Consider the following 18,891-nt stretch of genomic DNA (forward strand, 5'->3'; position numbering starts at 1 on the left):
TATATGACAGAATGAAGTAGGTGGACTTTAAGGCAATATTAAAATGTCCTTTTCCGAGGAAAGCCTCACCGCCAATACTTTAAGCAGGGCCCAGAATTTGTTTGGCCAATTCTATTTGTGAGTATTTCGTCTTTGGCATGTGGGAGGGATCAAGAATCCCGCAATAAAACCCACTTACAATGGGGTAACTCTACAGATATATTCAAGAATGTATTGCTGTGCTATCTTTTGGCCACCTTTTTGCCAAAGTCTACATGCACCACCTGGTATTACCCTGCGAGCCTGCCATGTGAGCATTAACCACCTGCTGCTTAGCGTCGAGACCGAACGTATTTGGGGTGCATTGAACCAGACCGTTCAAATTACTCGTGCTGTTTATTTTGTGCATGCGGTATTACCACTCAATAATGGGATCCATGCGATTGCTGAAACACGATAAACTGATGCAGTAAGCAGTCGCTGCCTCTTAAATCCAAATTGCAGCGCTGCACATTACATCAGACCATCACACCTTGGGCGTACGAGGATAAAGGCGTGGTGGTTGCATGGAGGCTACCCGCTTGTAATTGGAGAGGCTCGGCGTCAAGACGTCCAAGGATCAGAATAGCCGTGATTGTGACACGCTTGCTACTCGGGCTAGTGACGTTCACACCATCGTGCCGAGGAGCTCTTGCATCTGTTCACTGCCATTTGCACTTTTAAAGCCACCCGTCTGGCTTTAAATGTCACAGCAATGGTGTGTATAACCAATCTGTTGTGAAAACAGCTGATTGTGCAAGAAAGGTGACTAATATTAAAGCTATACAGGCATATCACGAATAAGTATTTATTGCATGCTTTAAGAATCATCGTTCTGCCTGTCATCTCTCAAATCACGCCCGATCTTGGAAGCTAATCAGATTTGAGCCTGGATAGCACTTGAATGGGTGGCAACCTACATAACGTGTGTTACGGACTTCTGGGCTACATCGGGTGCAGAAGAGGGCAGTAGTGCCCTCGCCAACCTGCACTGACCAGTGTGGTGAAGTATGGTCATAAAACCTGCATCGAGGGGGAGGCACTCATCCAGAAGGAGTTTGACAGAGTTCTGCATATAATTCCAATGCATGTACTAATACATTCTATATTGATGGGGCTTCAAAATAATCCCATTTAAATTGATGTATCTTTTGTACTTGGTGCTCGATTTTGTTTATCTAATTGCCCGTTGTGTGTGGAGTATTAGTACTGTATAATGTACTGATAACGAAATGCTCAGTCGTGTTAGTATTTTAACAGGATGTTTAAGGATTAGGGCATTTGCAAATGCCTGTTTAATTTGGCACCGACTGCATACGATGACCTGTTTTTATAGTGCGATTCCATGGAACATTTGTAAAGGATATCTCTTCCAAAGGGATGCTGCCCTTGTACGAGAAATACATGAAACATGTTGGCCTCATTGCAACGGGCAGTAGTCTGCTTCACAACCTCAACAAAGATCAATTGTTGCGCCACTTGACCTTTCCGTGCGGCTCTTCTGGTTAAACAAGTGGAATAATAATTATAACTGCCTTGAAGTTGCACTGTCAGTGGGTGGTGAACATTGAACGTGGTACAAATTAAACATTTATTCTAATGGTTTGCCAGTGAGATATTTGACACCAACCGCATAAGTGAAAGTACAGCCTGGTTTAATACTCGTTTCAAAGCGTGACAAGACAACGGGTCCTCTGCATTGTGCATGTTTTGTCAACCTGACTACACGCAGACTTTTCAAATCGCCCATAAACAAAATGACCAAAAACACCAGTAGTGCAGTGCAATACACGGATATTTGCACCAGCTGGTTTACATGGGGAAAGTTGGAGCTTTTTGTAATTTGCGGGAAACTTAGGGGCAACAAGATTTAAAGTCGAGTAAGATTGTACCACAGGATGGAGTCTGGGACATGTCACGTGGTTATAGCACGCGGTTGGCTTCTGCTCCACATTGTTAACCTGGGTATATCTACAGCCAAAAAGATAAAATGCTGTTGGTAGTACATTGTTGGAATTGTTCTTATTGCTGTTTGATAGTTGATGTTTGCCTTTACTGCAACAGCGAAGTGACTGGTACTGATACAAATAAATGAAAAACTATCGTTTTAATGTTCGTAATTTTCAAATATTCAAGTACAAGTCTACAAATCAGTAAAGGTGCACACTTACACAACCCAGCACAATTTACTGTTTCTTTATTGTAACAAAAGCGGTGTTTTTTCCCCAAATAAACTTCTAAAGTCATTGTTTTCCATCACGTCCCGTAAAATGCTGGTACAATATCCTACCACACGAGAGATACGCAATGTGCGGTGTGCACACAAGCTGCGTATTTGGCAACACGTCAGCTAAAGCAAACCTGATCTGTGCATCCCATATACACAATCCTAATTCACACAGGATTACGAAACCATGCATACAGTGCCATAAATTATTTCAGTAATTTAAGTCTGCTTTTCGCCAAAAACGTGTACTTTTGAGCCTTAGGACAATTTACTCCCAGCCTATTAAATGACGGGTCAGTCAGCAAATGCCGCTGCAAAATCTGCATACCAACCTCTGGTGTATATACAGTGGACACGATAGAGTTCTCCACACTGACTGCAATGCAATTTGGGACACGTTAATACGGCACGAGAAGCCTAATTCTTGAAAGTACACGTGCGTCTGTGCCACGCATGGTGATGTAATTACTGCGTTACATGTCGTCTTCATCAGATTCGTCCTCTTCCTCCAGCGACTCCTGCAGAGAGAGAGAGGGGGGGGGACAACCGTTAAAATAGTGTTTACGTTTTCTCCATATCAAGGGGTGGGGGGGGGATGAAACGCCCGTCACAACACGGCCTGTTTGTGACTTCAAATTGTTACAGGGGGTCATATGTTAGCAGTCCACATTGCACGTCGCATCTGATGCAATGCCACTTCGACCTTAACACATAAAGTGTGAAGCTCAATTGATGTGCAACTTTCTCCACTGCTCTATGCCCCTTGTGAATTCACGGCATTTTTTGTGGCGATAATGGTAAGATCAATTAGTTGCTATTCATGCCCCCCTTAGTTCTTTGCATCCCAACTTTAGTTGCCCGACACGATCCTCAGGAAGCCAAGTCCAAGACATTAACAAGCACATTTCTGCTTGAAACTAACGAATGACCAGCAGCAAACTAGTTAACACCATAACTCAACCGAAAAGAAGACACCGCAAACAAATTGCCCTCATGTTGGATATGCGCACTGTATCTAGAATGTGTTTCCTGAGTTTGTCAACCAAGTGTGATGCTTCTTCACTGACAAAGAGTTTAAATGTGCGGTAAAGCCCTTCGTGATTCACAAAACGTGAACAATGGTAATACATTTTGATATCGCGTCATTCTTGCAAAAACCGCATCTCACAACACTGTACAAAATAGCAAAATAGCCATGACAAGAGTCCCTATCCATGATGTTGAAGTCTCTCCTTTTTAAAGCCCTCCACCCTGTGTCAGTCAGCCCAGGTCATGCAGCCGAGTGACATCTAGAAGATAAGCACTGTTTGCATTTTGGGTTGTGTCTTTCCACCATACAGGGAAAAAGCAACACATTCCACAATACAAACTAGCACACCTGGCAAGACACACCACTGTTCAAGTCTGAACATTCTTCACGAAATAAATGATTACAAATTTACAAAAATGTTCAGCATTTACGCTGCTGCCAAATCCTTCTGACAGCTAGGAAATACGTCTTTAATGAATACAAAATACAGCACCGGCAGAGCGCAACTGGCCCAACAATAATGTACCGTTTCGTACGGTAAAATTGTTGACATAAGCACGATTTCAGAAGTGTTCTCCAAGTGCAACTAATGAGGCATGCAAACATACCTTTGTAAACACTCGACACTGCAAGGGAAACGTTATAAATAACAAATAACACCCTACCTTTGCATACTTTTCAGCCTCTTCCTTAATGTCCTTTGGTACAAGTTCGTGCTTGCCCTTCGTCACTGCAAATCAAGGCCACAATGTCGTTTTCATATGAACAACACAAACATATCTTTGTTTCAACTCCATCAAAACTACTCATAGCATTACAATGCAGTCACATAACTTTTTCATTGTGTGTGATAATATCATTTCTCTGGGATACTTCTTGATGAGAAAGTATGATTTAACATTTTCATGTGAGAATGCACCTTTGGTACGCCAAATCGGTTGAGTATAATTATGCCCTCATTAGTGCTAAACATTACTATTGTAGGAAATAAAAGAATAAATGCAGATTTAAACTACAAATGAACTTTCCCAAAGGTAATTTAATTAATAACTTTTTTAGTTTATATTTTGTGCACACCAACATTTAACGCACATCAAACTCTAGAACATTTATGGCAATGCAATATGTGAATACATCGGGGAAATGTGTGTACGTAAAGGAGGTGGGACACTATCAACCACCACCCTAATTCGTCAAACAAAATTACGTGGTTTCCCCCAATGCAGCACCACATGGCGATAACAACACCCAGAGATTTTAACGTGAAATGCAAGACGCAAAAGCTCGATTAAATCTTTCGGTAAAACATGATGCACGCACTGGGGAAAATAACCACGTGTGAAAAACTCGGCCAACTCATTGCAAGCATCGTCGCCTCCCTCCGTTAGGATGCCACGGATGCATGCATGTACGTTGAACTTGTTTTGCACCGTACGTGCGTTAAGAGCAAACAGTATAGCCGCATTTACCTTCGCCCACCCAGCTCAGCTCCAATTCGAAAGCCTTGTCCTTCACCTCATCGTGAACGATGTAGATTCTGCGACAGAGCGAGACAGAGTGTGTTCGTCAGTGTTCGTCTGTTGCACGGACGTTAAGATCGTTTGCCATGGGCTGCGGAAACCTCCGAGCAGTTGCCACAACCTGCGGAGGCACCCGTGCCTTTTGCAGCCTAATGCCGCCCAATAATCCTCTTTAATCAAATCGGCAAACGGCTCTTAATGCAAGTATTGCCAGCGCAGCAATTTGTAAATGAGAAAGGTTTAAGCTGCTAGTTTGAGGTGCATTCTTGACCACACTGTCAACTAATGCGTAAATTATAACTCGTCACACAGGAGATAAAGCTGTATGTTTGAGGTGAACACCTAGTATACAAGTTGAACACGTAGGCTTTCGTGACCAATATCCATAATATAGGTTTTTTGGGGTTAGATCGCATAAATATAAATGTTTAGTTAAACCCGTTAAATGTCGAAACAGGAGGATTTCTCCACAAATCTGACTGTACGCCTGATGATGTTCATTGTAATTACTGGTAAAACCTCGTACTCCCATTGTAAATGTTGTGGATTTGCTCTCCAACACACCGGTGTGCTGTACTAGTAACAGATTGGCATGTTCTGATTACGTGACAAAGCATTACTAATTGGCTGTATCAGGTGGTGCCGGGTTTAACGACACATTTATATTGACACAACCTAACCCAAAAAAACCTATTATGGACCTTACATACAAGATATCAAAATAACAAAGCATTTCCCAGTGCTGCTTTCTCCCACAAAAGATCTAGCATCCAATACCATTAATATTTTACACAAAAGTGCCAAGGGCAACAGCAACTAGCAATCCTCAAATATGAGTGAAAATTCTGCCATTTTAGATGACAATGGGTAAATGCACACCCTCTACTGCATATTACATTTTCTGACAATCACAATGTAAAATGGCTACGGCAAAAAAAAAAATCACACATTAACATCCACGCGGAATTTGTAAGCGATATATTGGTATAATTACGACAAGTCAATCTGGCTGTTAGCAGCAGGGAGCCAAGCATGTCTTTGATGTGGGTCCCAGAGCTTCCACTTTGTTTTGCTGGTGTTAATTGGATTTTTTTGCAGAATGTCCAAAGATGAAGAGTACAAGAAAACCCTCCATTGCGCACAGCCTCTTTGTCAATCCACCACTGGCTTAGCCCCCCACCCAACACGGCGTGGGTTGAATGCGAGGAGATGAAGATGTGGGAGCATAGAAAGTACAGGACACTGGATGTTGGCTGCACAGCGCTCAGATGCCCACAGTGCAGCTCCACAGCATCCAACAGCAACCTGATGTGCATGGTAGTTGCCTATCTAAGCACTACCCAGGCGCAACCCTGCTTAACTTCCAAGAACTGATGAGATCAGGTGTATCTTTAGGATAATTGGTCAGAGGAAACCTCCGTTATTTGACTGATTTTATCGTGGTAAATTGTCAAATTTGTAATTCACATTATGGCAATGGCACAGTATCCAAAGCTTGAAAATTATGAGTCTTTAATTTTGAACTTGTACTGCAGTATACTTTGGGCAGCATCCCACAGATATAATGTGCAGCTGTGGGAATTGAACTGTCATTCTCATATAAGCTGGCTCTCTTGCGAGCGTGTCATCATCATCATCCAGCCCATGCGGTTACTCATTGGATCCACATGCCTATGACTTTGCCTTTCAAAAAGCACCCCCCCTTCTCCGCTGTCTTGCCAGTTTTCCTGCCATGATGCTGTCCACATGTCTACTCCAGGATGACATGTGCATTTGCTGCGCGTTTGCTGACGAGAATGCTGCCCAGTGTTTGTCAAAGTCCCCCTCTTGGAACAGACGACAATGTGGCAGTAAGAATGCCCAGAAACGAGAGTATTTTTATTCTCTCAATGCGCGTGATTATTGTGGTTGTTTCAAAGTATAAGGCGCCTCTGTTGTAAAATTGTAAGGACTTTGGTTTGATGAATTACAGCAAAGAGGAGCAACACATGCACACACACAATGTGGACTTCACAAAACCGTTGGAAGGCATGCAGCACTGAAATGTATTTCCATGTTTATGCATCACTATTTTTGGCCGGTAATAAGAGTTACGCAGTCTGCTTCTGCACGCCGCATACATTTCTTAATGTGATGAGACCGATTAAAATTCGAAGCGTATATTGAAAATTTTGCCGTGTTAACAATTTAGCTAGATTAAGAAGAAAAATCGGAAAAGTTATTTATCCAAAGATGTTTTAGGGTTTTCATCTGTGCTGCAATGACACTGTAATTCATGAATAAAATGTCGCACAGCGGTGAATACTACTGGGTGACAACCAGGGCTCTATACGTGGGGGCTGGAGCGAGCGTGGATTTAAATGCGAGCCACGGTGAGAATTAAAATATATATATACACATTGAATGAGAAACTATTTCACATGCCCAAACTGGATCAGGAGGTTAAACATTAGCATGCCTCAGGGAAAGCACGGCCGCAGCGTATTTTCTAAGCCGAGACATCACATTAAAGTCTGCAAAAACGGGTAACAGATTTGACAAAGGTTCTTAGCAACAACCGATATTTGAAAATGCTTAAAAATATATTCACTTGGTTGAACTACACTCAGTCTCCCGTTAGCAATGAGCACTCTTTGGAAAAGCAACTTTCACATCAGAACTGAAGTGTATGCATTTTCTTGAAACAAGTACTCACATTTTAGCCACTTCTTTCACGAGCTCCTTGCACGTCATCTCCTTCATCTGCAGAAGACAGGAATAGTGAGACTTGACTGCGGTGGTCGTGATGTTAATTATCTCACTTGGTATACAGGAGGTTGTGGGCTTCGATCCGAACCCTGACGCCTGTATATTTGGAGTTTGCATGTTCTCTCTTCCCGTGGTTGCGTGGATTTTTCTCTGGGTTCTTCGGTTTTCCCCTCAAAATTGACAATCAACATCACGCTTTTAGAGTATTTGGCTGCTATTCATTTACACACGATAAGCCACTTCATTGAGCTATCATTTGTGATGGCCAGGTCGCGTCTGAAAAAGAGCAAAACAGCTCGTGGGCCTTGCCTGGTAAAATAAAAAAAATTTAGTTTTTTTTAGTTTAGACAGCTGCGTAACGGACAGCGGCTCGACGATCGGAGCGCGCACACCGCTCGCTTGCTCTCAAGCGCGGCTCAACCGCTCCGACCACTCCACCGCTTGGCAACACCGTGCACAGCCCCGAGGTGAAATGCTCCACTCGGCTCACGCCAAGCACATCTCTGGCACAGCTGGCGCAAGTGACACATTCTATTCAAGAATTTGCTCTGCCACTGCTAGTGGTGGTTTTCTGGTGCTTGCTGTAGTGGAGCTCGGCTCCTAAATACCGTATCAGCCACGAGACTCAAGACGTCTTGATACAGCAGCATTTTCACACGTTTACCTTCTCTCTGTGAGACCCGGCAAGGTGTTGTTACAGCATAACCTGTGCCTAAACCTCAAATGGCAGCCCGCAAAAACTGTTCCAACTCAACGTAATCCCTTTGCAATCAAAATCACTCCACACAGAAATAGCACTTATTTTGGTGCAACAATTCAATTAGAAAAGTTCCTATTGTTGTGATGATCAGTAACCCTAGTGAGAGCGGTGGCTATGGCACACAGTACTTCCTGTTGGCAGTTTCCCCATACGGGCTAACCCGACACACGTGCTTTACCACATATTTCACTGTACACAGCACACTCTTTTCTCACATTCCAGCCACCTCACTGCCATGACGCTTGGACGTCGGCGAGTAAGCGAGAGCGAATCGCTGGCACGAGACGCACGTGACTCACCCAGCTGGGACGGTATGGGCAAACACATCCATTGTGCCAAGTATGTCAAGTCTAGAACGGCCATACCTGGCAGGAGTGGGCGCGAGCTGGTGATGTCACGCCGCTTTCGGCTGCGGTTTACACTCTGGACAGAACCTTTAGTGCAACTCATCTTAATCGCTAGTGCCCATCACGTGCAGTCTCGTTCTCTGCCATCCGTGGTTTCGTCTCGGCATTCGCTGAATCGTGGCGCGTTATAGATTTCATACTTGATTGATCGACTTTATCACTGTTTAAATGCATGTTAAAAGTATACATTTATAAATAGTGCACGTCATGGCAAGCAGAGAGGGTCTTTATGTATTCCTATTCAGCCAATTTCCCTCGCTGGCCACACTGGCCGGGGAGTGTTGTTGGTTCCCGCTCTTTGCCCTACTGGCATTGCTGTAATCACTCTACCAATGCACAGATGGAACCAATGGCTTGCGAATGAGTTTGGAACAACCTTCACCTGCCTTGGCAAGAGAAATAAAACTCAGTGCCAATGGACTGCTATGCACCACATGGCTCCTACACCTCAACCGCAACACTTTAATGGGCAACCCATAGAAAACACATCTGTCATCATTTTTTATACTTTGTACTTTAGCCAACATGCACAATTCTAAATTACTGTGACATCTGTACAATTATAATAATGCTTGTTTATGCAGGAAAACCTCTGGAGGGTCCTGTACGTTTTCTCAAAAGGAGGTGATGTTACATACTCTCCCAGATGAGTAATTTGCAGGTAATTTGCCAGCATTGGAATATTTGGCTAATACCAGTTACATTGCATGTTATTTTGATTAGCTATCAGAGCAAACGGGGGTGGGAGCAGAATGTACAAACTCCACACAGAAAGGCACCCAAGTCAAGAATCTAACCCAGGAACTAATTGCTGCGAGGCACAAATGTTGCGCTGCGCCACCCTTAAATCAAGAGCAAAAGCCTCGCATTTGCAAGTGCCACAACGCTGGCTGTGAATTTAAATGCGGTGGGTGCTGCACTATTGAGCACTGGATGCTCAGAGGAGCCGTGAGGTCAAAGGCTCCACGCGGCAGCTCTCAAGACAGCTGAACAACGTCCTCTGCTGGGTGCGGACACCACTGCACGGTCTTTGTGCCGTTCGCCTTTTGGCGTCCTCTGGTCTAACACTGCTGAGACTAGGCTCTAAAGAAAGCTGTCTCTGGTGTGGATCAATCAGTTTCAAAGACAATGCATATACTGTCAGAGCATGCTTTTTTGTTTGCATGTTCACCACAAGTATATGTGGTTAATGCAGACATGATTCCTTGCAAAGGTTTCAGTTTGGTGTTTTAACTTCTTAACACCTGTTTTATTGCCAGAACGGGGAAAACCCTATTATCATAACCACTGCACTCGCCAGTACAGCCTCGCTGAAACTTCCATGCGTCGTCACACATGCCTAAATCGCCCGCTGACAGAACTCGAAGCCTCTGTGGCGGTAACGGAGGTCTCATTCGCAATAGTCTGCAGAACAAGTAGCTGGCAATTACGTGGGGATTTCATTGCCAGAGGTTTTCCAGGAAAATACAATAAGCGTGAGAGGCCAATTATGTTAAACGCTTATTTTCTATTCGAGAGTATGGATTTATTGGAAAGCCTTCGTTAATAAGCACTTACGGATGCAGCTGTGCGCCCTCAATACAAAAAAAATATTGGCACGTGAGTATTACTCCCATAACTTGTGGCTTTTTATGAAAACATAAGGGTAATTATTATGCTACTTTGTCTAAAACACAGAATCTGCCCAGGGGGAATATGATCTGCACTAGAGCAGTGGTTTCCAAGCTTTCTGGATCTGTAGGTCATAAACCTTTAAAAAATGCGCAGATCCCCTTGAACTAACAACATAATTTACTCCATTAAAAGGACTTTCAATCACAGTATCTGCAACAGTTCCGTGGACCATTTCCCACGACCTTAAGAGAGGGCCACCGGTAGTTAGCGGCCTACAGGCTTGAGTTCTCACCCGGTTAAACAAAATACACTTGAAACGTGGGAACCACTGCATGTCACACACGTCAGCTATACCATTGAGACCGCTATCATCGGCAGGAACAAGAAGTAGCAGAGGCTCTCACCTGGAGTTTCTCAATCTCCGTTTTCGCCGCTTGCTTTGCTTTGCCAATGGCACAGCCCCAGTATCCCTGCCAAGAAACGATGTTTGACACGTATACAGTACTCCTGCACATCCGGCCCAAGCCATATGTTTTGATCTTCTAAAACACACGTAACGGCACGCTCTGGTAAAATGTTGCATGATTAATTTAACTTATAGTGAGCATAAATGGGTAGACTGATTTTTTACTTACTCAAACGCACTTTTCAGAAGTAGGAATCGATACGACAATTTTTATTGATACAGCATCTAAATGCGACCACATCTCAACACACAGTGCAGACACGGAGGACATTTATGTGATAAGAGAGGCAGTCATAAATGGGCACAGGAAAACAAGGTCTTGAGTCTGGGCTTGAAGAGAGGCTATGAGTCAACGACACTAATGGTTGGGGAAAGGAAGTTCCAGACACGGGTAGCAGAGGAGAATGGGGAATCACCAGGGTAAAAATTTAGATTTTACAAAGCTAAGTATCAATAAGATCACCATTCCACTCTTGAGGGCATACGAGAAAGCTTTACAAGACCTGGACCCATCCCCTATGGATTGAATTTGCCGTGAAGAGGGTGCGAGAATGAGGCGAGGTGCATGAACGAGGCGAAGTAACGTGGGAGATGGAGGGACCACTCACATAGGACACTCCCGAGGGGTCGATCATGTACATCTGCGGGCCGTCCAGCTCGTATGCAGCCAGCACCACACTGCACAAGGGAAACGGGCGAGGAACAAAAACGTCGCACATTATTTACGCAACCATCTCGCTTGCCCGACGAGACCGTGACGCTTCCCTCGCCGGTCAAAGAATACTTCGGCTTGATTTATACAACGGGGCAGCGTCGATATAAATAGATGCGATGGTGTATGTGACGTTAACGATAAACAGGAAGACGGTGGCGCACTTTGTAACACACCGCTTGCACTCATGGTTATTAGGACTCAGTATTTTTTTGTTGATTTGACAAGCAATATATCGGCTGACAACAGGGTAAGCACAAGCTGACGCTCTACTTGACAGAACAGGATGCCATGGTCTTGCGGAACGAACCATTTTTCAGCATAAATATTGTTCCACTCCCATGTGCAGGTGTCTGTATGTATATATATACCATTCCACTTCCAAACGCCCACCCGGACTATGTAGATGTCATGTAACCATAATGATCATGACATCATTATTCCAGTTGAAAATGATTCAGATTAATTTTTTTATATCTTTAGTTTCATCCAATACTTGTTTAAAATGCACTTTTTCAATGTAAAAAAAATAAAGCTGAACTTTAATCGTTCACATGACGCAGCAAATATTGGATGATTTATAGCTGTTACCTGCAGCCGAACGGTCGAACAGAGCTGTAGAGCGTGTAGGCGTGGGCGTACATCGCTATCCGGTCAGCCAGGTGCTGCACAGACATGGGTCATTGTGTGGTGGGGGGGAAGGGGTGGAGACACACAGATGCCGTACAGGAAACATTCATCACTGCCTGGAAAAAATTTTCATGACAGTGCAATAAGGATCACAGTAACAGTGCGAGCGTCTTGGCCTCGCGATGGAAGCGAAGCGATGTGAGAGCGAATTTGTACCTTGACGGGGATTTTGGCCCCATAGTTGGCACGGAAGCTTGCGGCCTCGTCACGCGCCGTCGAGGCCAGCTGCCTCGCGTCCGCCAGCAACCCGGCGACGGCCTGCGCAAAGCGAGGGAGGCAACGGCCGTCACACAGAACCCACGTCGAATCTCGACACAGTAGGGGGAAAACACTGGGCGTTACTCTCATGCCCCTAATATAAAGCAACCGAGTAAACATGAGTGGAAAGAGATCTACAGATCATGAACAAAAAATAGCTGTTGCCAATTGTTTAAACAATAAGATAAAATAAAATTACATCCCCCCCCTCTCCCAAAAGCACAAACTCCTACTCTACCGCTCCCCATCAGAGGACCCCCTCAAGGCGGGGGGCATGGAGCAAGTTCTTCTCCTCCATTCCGAGACTCGTGCAAAGCGCAAGGAAGCTCCCCCTTCCCTTCGCGGTTTTTATGTCCCCCCCCCTCCCCAGAAATCCCCGGCGCGTTGTACCGGATTTGTGTGCGTGCCTCAATAAAAACACCATATAAATGAAAAAAATGTTCAATTACATCTCCTCACCTTGCTACTCTCAACTGTTATATCAAAACACGCCAGGTATGTAGGCACGTACTTGTAACCCAGGATTATGGTGGCCAGGGTTGATGGATCACGAAGACACAAAACTATTGGGCCGCGAAGTGGCCAGGAGATGGCAGCATGGTCAGTGACCCGTACGTGCAGAACTCTATAAACTATTGTGTGTGCACTTTCTCAAGATACTCAAGTGTTCTCCCACAGGTAAAACACCCCGAAAAACATAGTTGTCTTAACATCCAAATACAGGACTCTCGTGATGGTGTATTGAGACGAGTAGGCATGTATGAATAGATTAATCAATTAAAACCAATTATTATGCTCACGATAAACGTATTGAATTTTGTAATAATGCACCGACAGAAAGCGGTATGCTAAACTTGCCTTAGGTATGATGCAGAGCTGTCCTCACTAAAGCCCACGGGGCCACATGCGAGCTGCCAACTCATTCAAACAAGCCGGTGGCATCGCTCAAACCTTCCTTAAAAAATAGCTAGCCGCAGCTTTGATATTAATATAACGACGTTGATAATTTCACACAGTTGTGTGAAATAATTAAATGAACAGTCTTGGTCAGTTCCAACATGATGCCGGGGGTAGAGGTCAGTGGGGAATGAGGATTGCTCTTTTGTGGGTTGTGCTGTAAACATTTGCTTTGTCTATATATCTCTCTCTTCCATGCCTCATCTCTTCCTATTATTGCTTTTTACATTTCTCTTCTGAATACGCCTAATATATATTTCTCTTATATACCTGCATACATCTTGCTCCTACAGCTTTATTTATTATGTCTGTGACCCATGGCTCTCAGCAGGTTAGTTATTATGGCTCTCAATGCAAAAAGTTGACACCGCTGAGCTAAGTGAACAATCAAAAAGTGGACACAAACAACATTAAAGATGGGATGGTAAAATAAGAAAATTATCGATTCTTGAATTGTGATCCCAAATAATGACAAATTTCCGTGGGGCTGAAACATCACTTGCCTATTTGAAACTATGCAAGGCTTTCCTGGATAAAAAAACATAACATTGTGATTAACCGGTATACCACGAGTATCACCATCATACACATGTGATAAATGAGCACGGATGGCTACGTACGGCGCGAAAGAAGTTCAACATACGTACAATTTTCTTCAAACATTCAACGTTAAAAGTAGTGAAACAGGCAGGCACCGGTAGGGTCCTGCCTCCCGACAGGAGCGTGCACACTGCTCACCATGCCGACGTGTTTGTCGACGGTGAATATCCGCTTGTTGGAGCCCTCCTCGTACAGCTTGGACAACACCAGCTTCTCCACGCCGAACACCACTCCGTCTTTGCAGCGCACAGCCACTGCCGTGCTGCACATCCGCCACAGTCACACGGGCGATACGACCAGGCATCGCACTTGCACAACGCAACCCACGGACGCAACTGGTGGACCGGACAGTCCGAAGCAACGTTGAAGCTGCACGAGAAAATTACTTGATAATAATGGTGTGCCACTGCATAGGGACGGTTTCACAGTTTTGCTCTACAGCTGTGTGTTTTCAGGTTGTACCGCGTGTTGTACAGAATGTCCGTTTTTTCACAAACCCGTGCTAGGCGATACTTCAGTGAACCATTAGTTCCTGAAGAAGCTCTCAGCACGTGGAACGGATAGCGGTGGCATCTAACAACACACGCTACAAGCCGCAAACACATGGGAGTGCTATTGTCTGGTGTGCCATTATAGCACTCTCGTGGTAGCACTTAATTGGCGTATTGTATTAAAATATATGGGAGTGCCATCGCAAGAGTGCCATTAAGACATGCCTATGATTCTAAAGTCTATTTAATTAACACGCTACCTACATAAGTAACCAAAATATAAGCCAATTGTTAGGTTGATGTTGCTTCCTCACAAATATTTAATTTCCAAAATTGCAACTATGTCACTTCATTACCTGGCCAGGACTTGAGTATTTTTTTCTCTCATTATAAACCTTTAAACTCACCTATGACATCCAAAAACACAGTCTATTTATGTATCTCCAAGCAGTTAATTTTTTCGGTTTTGTCTTCCTTCTATGTGGTACATGAACCAGCTACTCGTATGCATTCTAAACAAAATAAATCAGCTGTCAGTAACTTCGTAAAATGTACTTACATTTATACCCCTAAATGGCAATCGGTGGCGATTCCCAAAGGTAATGTAAAAACACATGCGTTAAAAAATATATATAAACATACACTTTGTATGAACAAAGCCCACAGCGTACCTGCTATTCTCCACAGCCTTCATAGCATATTCCACCTGGAAGACCCGGCCATCGGGTGAAAACTGCGACGCCGAGAGGTCATACTGCAAGAGACAGAATTCAACGTGAACTCACCACCAATCACATCAGGACTGTTCCAATCTCGATCCTACAGGCCAGTCCCAACGTCGCTTACAATACAATTGGAATATATACAGCATCTATATGTGACTACACTTTTAAGAACCCGTACAAAAACAGTGGTTGCGTTAATTTTGTAGTCGTAGGCAGAGGAAAAATGAGTGTCTTGAGCTGCAGATTTGAACAGGGGACTTTGACTGCTCCACCACTGGGATAAAAGCGCGGTATAGGAGTGCTCCACCACTGGGACAATCACGGTCTAGGACTGATCCACCACTGGGACAATCACGGTCTGTAACTGCTCCACCACTGGAACAATCACGGTCTGTAACTGCTCCACCACTGGGACAATCACGGTCTATGACTGCTCCACCACTGGGACAATCACGGTCTAGGACTGCTCCACCACTGGGACAATCACGGTCTGTAACTGCTCCACCACTGGGACAATCACGGTCTGTGACTGCTCCACCACTGGGACAATCACGGTCTAGGACTGCTCCACCACTGGGACAATCACGGTCTGTAACTGCTCCACCACTGGGACAATCACGGTCTGTGACTGCTCCATCACTGGGACAATGACGGTCTGTGACTGCTCCATCACTGGGACAATGACGGTCTGTGACTGCTCCATCACTGGGACAATGACGGTCTTTGACTGCTCCACCACTGGGAAAATCACGGTCTAGGACTGCTCCACCACTGGGACAATCACAGTCTAGAACTGCTCCACCACTGGGACAATCACAGTCTAGAACTGCTCCATCACTGGGACAATCACGGTCTAGAACTGCTCCATCACTGGGACAATCACGGTCTAGGACTGCTCCACCACTGGGACAATCACGGTCTAGGACTGCTCCATCACTGGGACAATCACGGTCTAGGACTGCTCCACCACTGGGACAATCACAGTCTAGAACTGCTCCACCACTGGGACAATCACAGTCTAGAACTGCTCCATCACTGGGACAATCACGGTCTAGAACTGCTCCATCACTGGGACAATCACAGTCTAGAACTGCTCCACCACTGGGACAATCCCAGTCTAGAACTGCTCCATCACTGGGACAATCACAGTCTAGAACTGCTCCATCACTGGGACAATCACGGTCTAGAACTGCTCCATCACTGGGACAATCACGGTCTAGGGCTGCTCCACCACTGGGACAATCACGGTCTAGGGCTGCTCCACCACTGGGACAATCACGGTCTAGGGCTGCTCCACCACTGAGACAATCACGGTCTAGGACTGCTCCACCACTGGGACAATCACGGTCTATGACTGCTCCACCACTGGGACAATCACGGTCTATGACTGCTCCACCACTGGGACAATCACGGTCTATGACTGCTCCACCACTGGGACAATCACGGTCTAGGACTGCTCCACCACTGGGACAATCACGGTCTAGGGCTGCTCCACCACTGGGACAATCACGGTCTAGAACTGCTCCATCACTGGGACAATCACGGTCTGTGACTGCTCCATCACTGGGACAATGACGGTCTAGGACTGCTCCACCACTGGGACAATCGCGGTCTAGGACTGCTCCACCACTGGGACAATCACGGTCTAGGACTGCTCCATCACTGGGACAATCACGGTCTAGGACTGCTCCACCACTGGGATAATCACGGTCTAAGACTGCTCCATCACTGGGACAATCACGGTCTAGAACTGCTCCACCACTGGGAAAATCACGGTCTAGGACTGCTCCACCACTGGGACAATCGCGGTCTAGGACTGCTCCACCACTGGGACAATCACGGTCTAGGACTGCTCCATCACTGGGACAATCACGGTCTAGGACTGCTCCACCACTGGGATAATCACGGTCTAAGACTGCTCCATCACTGGGACAATCACGGTCTAGAACTGCTCCACCACTGGGAAAATCACGGTCTAGGGCTGCTCCACCACTGGGACAATCACGGTCTAGGGCTGCTCCACCACTGGGACAATCACGGTCTAGAACTGCTCCACCACTGGGAAAATCACGGTCTAGGACTGCTCCACCACTGGGACAATCACGGTCTAGAACTGCTCCACCACTGGGACAATCACGGTCTAGAACTGCTCCACCACTGGGACAATCACAGTCTAGAACTGCTCCATCACTGGGACAATCACGGTCTAGAACTGCTCCATCACTGGGACAATCACGGTCTAGTGCTGCTCCACCACTGGGACAATCACGGTCTAGGACTGCTCCACCACTGGGACAATCACGGTCTAGGGCTGCTCCACCACTGGGACAATCACGGTCTAGGACTGCTCCACCACTGGGACAATCACGGTCTAGGACTGCTCCACCACTGGGACAATCACGGTCTAGGGCTGCTCCACCACTGGGACAATCACGGTCTAGGGCTGCTCCACCACGGGGACAATCACGGTCTAGGACTGCTCCACCACTGGGACAATCACGGTCTAGGACTGCTCCATCACTGGGACAATCACGGACTAGGGCTGCTCCACCACGGGGACAATCACGGTCTGTGACTGCTCCACCACTGGGACAAACACGGTCTAGGACTGCTCCACCACTGGGACAATCACGGTCTGTGACTGCTCCACCACTGGGACAATCACGGTCTAGAACTGCTCCACCACTGGGACAACCGCGACCTTTAACCCCTCTTCAACCTGCGCTGTATGAATGGGGGGGAGGCAGTGAGGCTATGACGAGGCTAAATCGCGCGCGTCAGGCCGCGGCCACTGCGAGTCGGGTCCCCGCGCCGCCCCGAAGGCGCACGCTGCCGCCGCCGCCGCGCGGAGAGGGCAGGCGAGGGGTAGAGGCGTGAGGAGAGGGCCGCTTACGCCGGTGCCGATGGAGCTCATGGCGCTGCGGGGGGACAAGGAGCTTGTTGAGGCGGCGGTGGCGGCGTCTCGCGTGCTTCTTCACCGCCCCGACGTAGAATGGCCAAGGTGCGTGCTGCTGATTGGGTGAACGGCGCCTTGCGACGAACCAATCGGAAGGCACCTTGCTGGACACGGCGCGCTGCCATTGGTTGCTTGGCTCTGGGGCAAGCGTCGGGTTTCTCGGTTGGTCCGGATCGATTCGAAGAATCGTTATTTTAATTCTATTCATATTTCGATTCCATGTGAGTTCGATAGAAATCGATTCTATCTGAATCACATTGGGTGGTATCGATCGTCGATTCAGTGGATTCGCAGTGGTCTCGAAAAGCCTGCAGCCGCGTGGTGGCACGCCACGCAAGAGGCTCGTCATTAGCGCCGCGGCCTTACGAATAACACGTTTACTCGGTGTTTATGACGGGCCACGTTTCGGGAAACGGTCCTTCATTCCACGCGTCATTTATCTTTAATTTACATAAAGTCTATGAGCCATGATGAATTTGGGTATTTGCCTGAAACGTCGCCCGTAACAGTATATATTACATTTAATAATTTTAACGCGGTTATTGGTGACTGTTGGGTTTTTGTTATGTGTGTGCGCTTATGCACCACTGCCAACGCAATTCACTTATTTTGAGTTGGTAGTGTGGACAAGGCTGAGAGCCTTTGTGGGTGCAATGCATGCACACATGTGCATGTTGCACGTCATGCCACCGATGTATCACCAAATACGTAA

At 46.1% G+C, this 18,891-nt stretch overlaps 1 protein-coding gene across 1 annotated transcript; it reads right to left on the bottom strand.

The window, feature by feature from the left end:
- Window positions 1-1,656: 1,656 nt before the first annotated feature.
- Window positions 1,657-18,247, bottom strand: PSMA3 (proteasome 20S subunit alpha 3). The gene is made up of 11 exons (XM_078858681.1): window positions 18,117-18,247; window positions 15,170-15,252; window positions 14,146-14,269; window positions 12,349-12,450; window positions 12,094-12,167; window positions 11,399-11,468; window positions 10,729-10,794; window positions 7,491-7,537; window positions 4,745-4,812; window positions 3,941-4,005; window positions 1,657-2,763 (listed from the first exon to the last, which is right to left on the bottom strand). Exons 1-11 carry the CDS (start codon window positions 18,135-18,137, stop codon window positions 2,719-2,721), a joined length of 765 nt encoding a protein of 254 aa, XP_078714807.1. The 5' UTR covers window positions 18,138-18,247; the 3' UTR covers window positions 1,657-2,718.
- Between the last annotated feature and the right edge of the window lie 644 nt (window positions 18,248-18,891).

This window comes from Lampetra fluviatilis, chromosome 7, assembly GCF_964198595.1.
Source record: "Lampetra fluviatilis chromosome 7, kcLamFluv1.1, whole genome shotgun sequence".
NCBI classification, from domain to species: Eukaryota; Metazoa; Chordata; class Hyperoartia; order Petromyzontiformes; family Petromyzontidae; genus Lampetra; species Lampetra fluviatilis.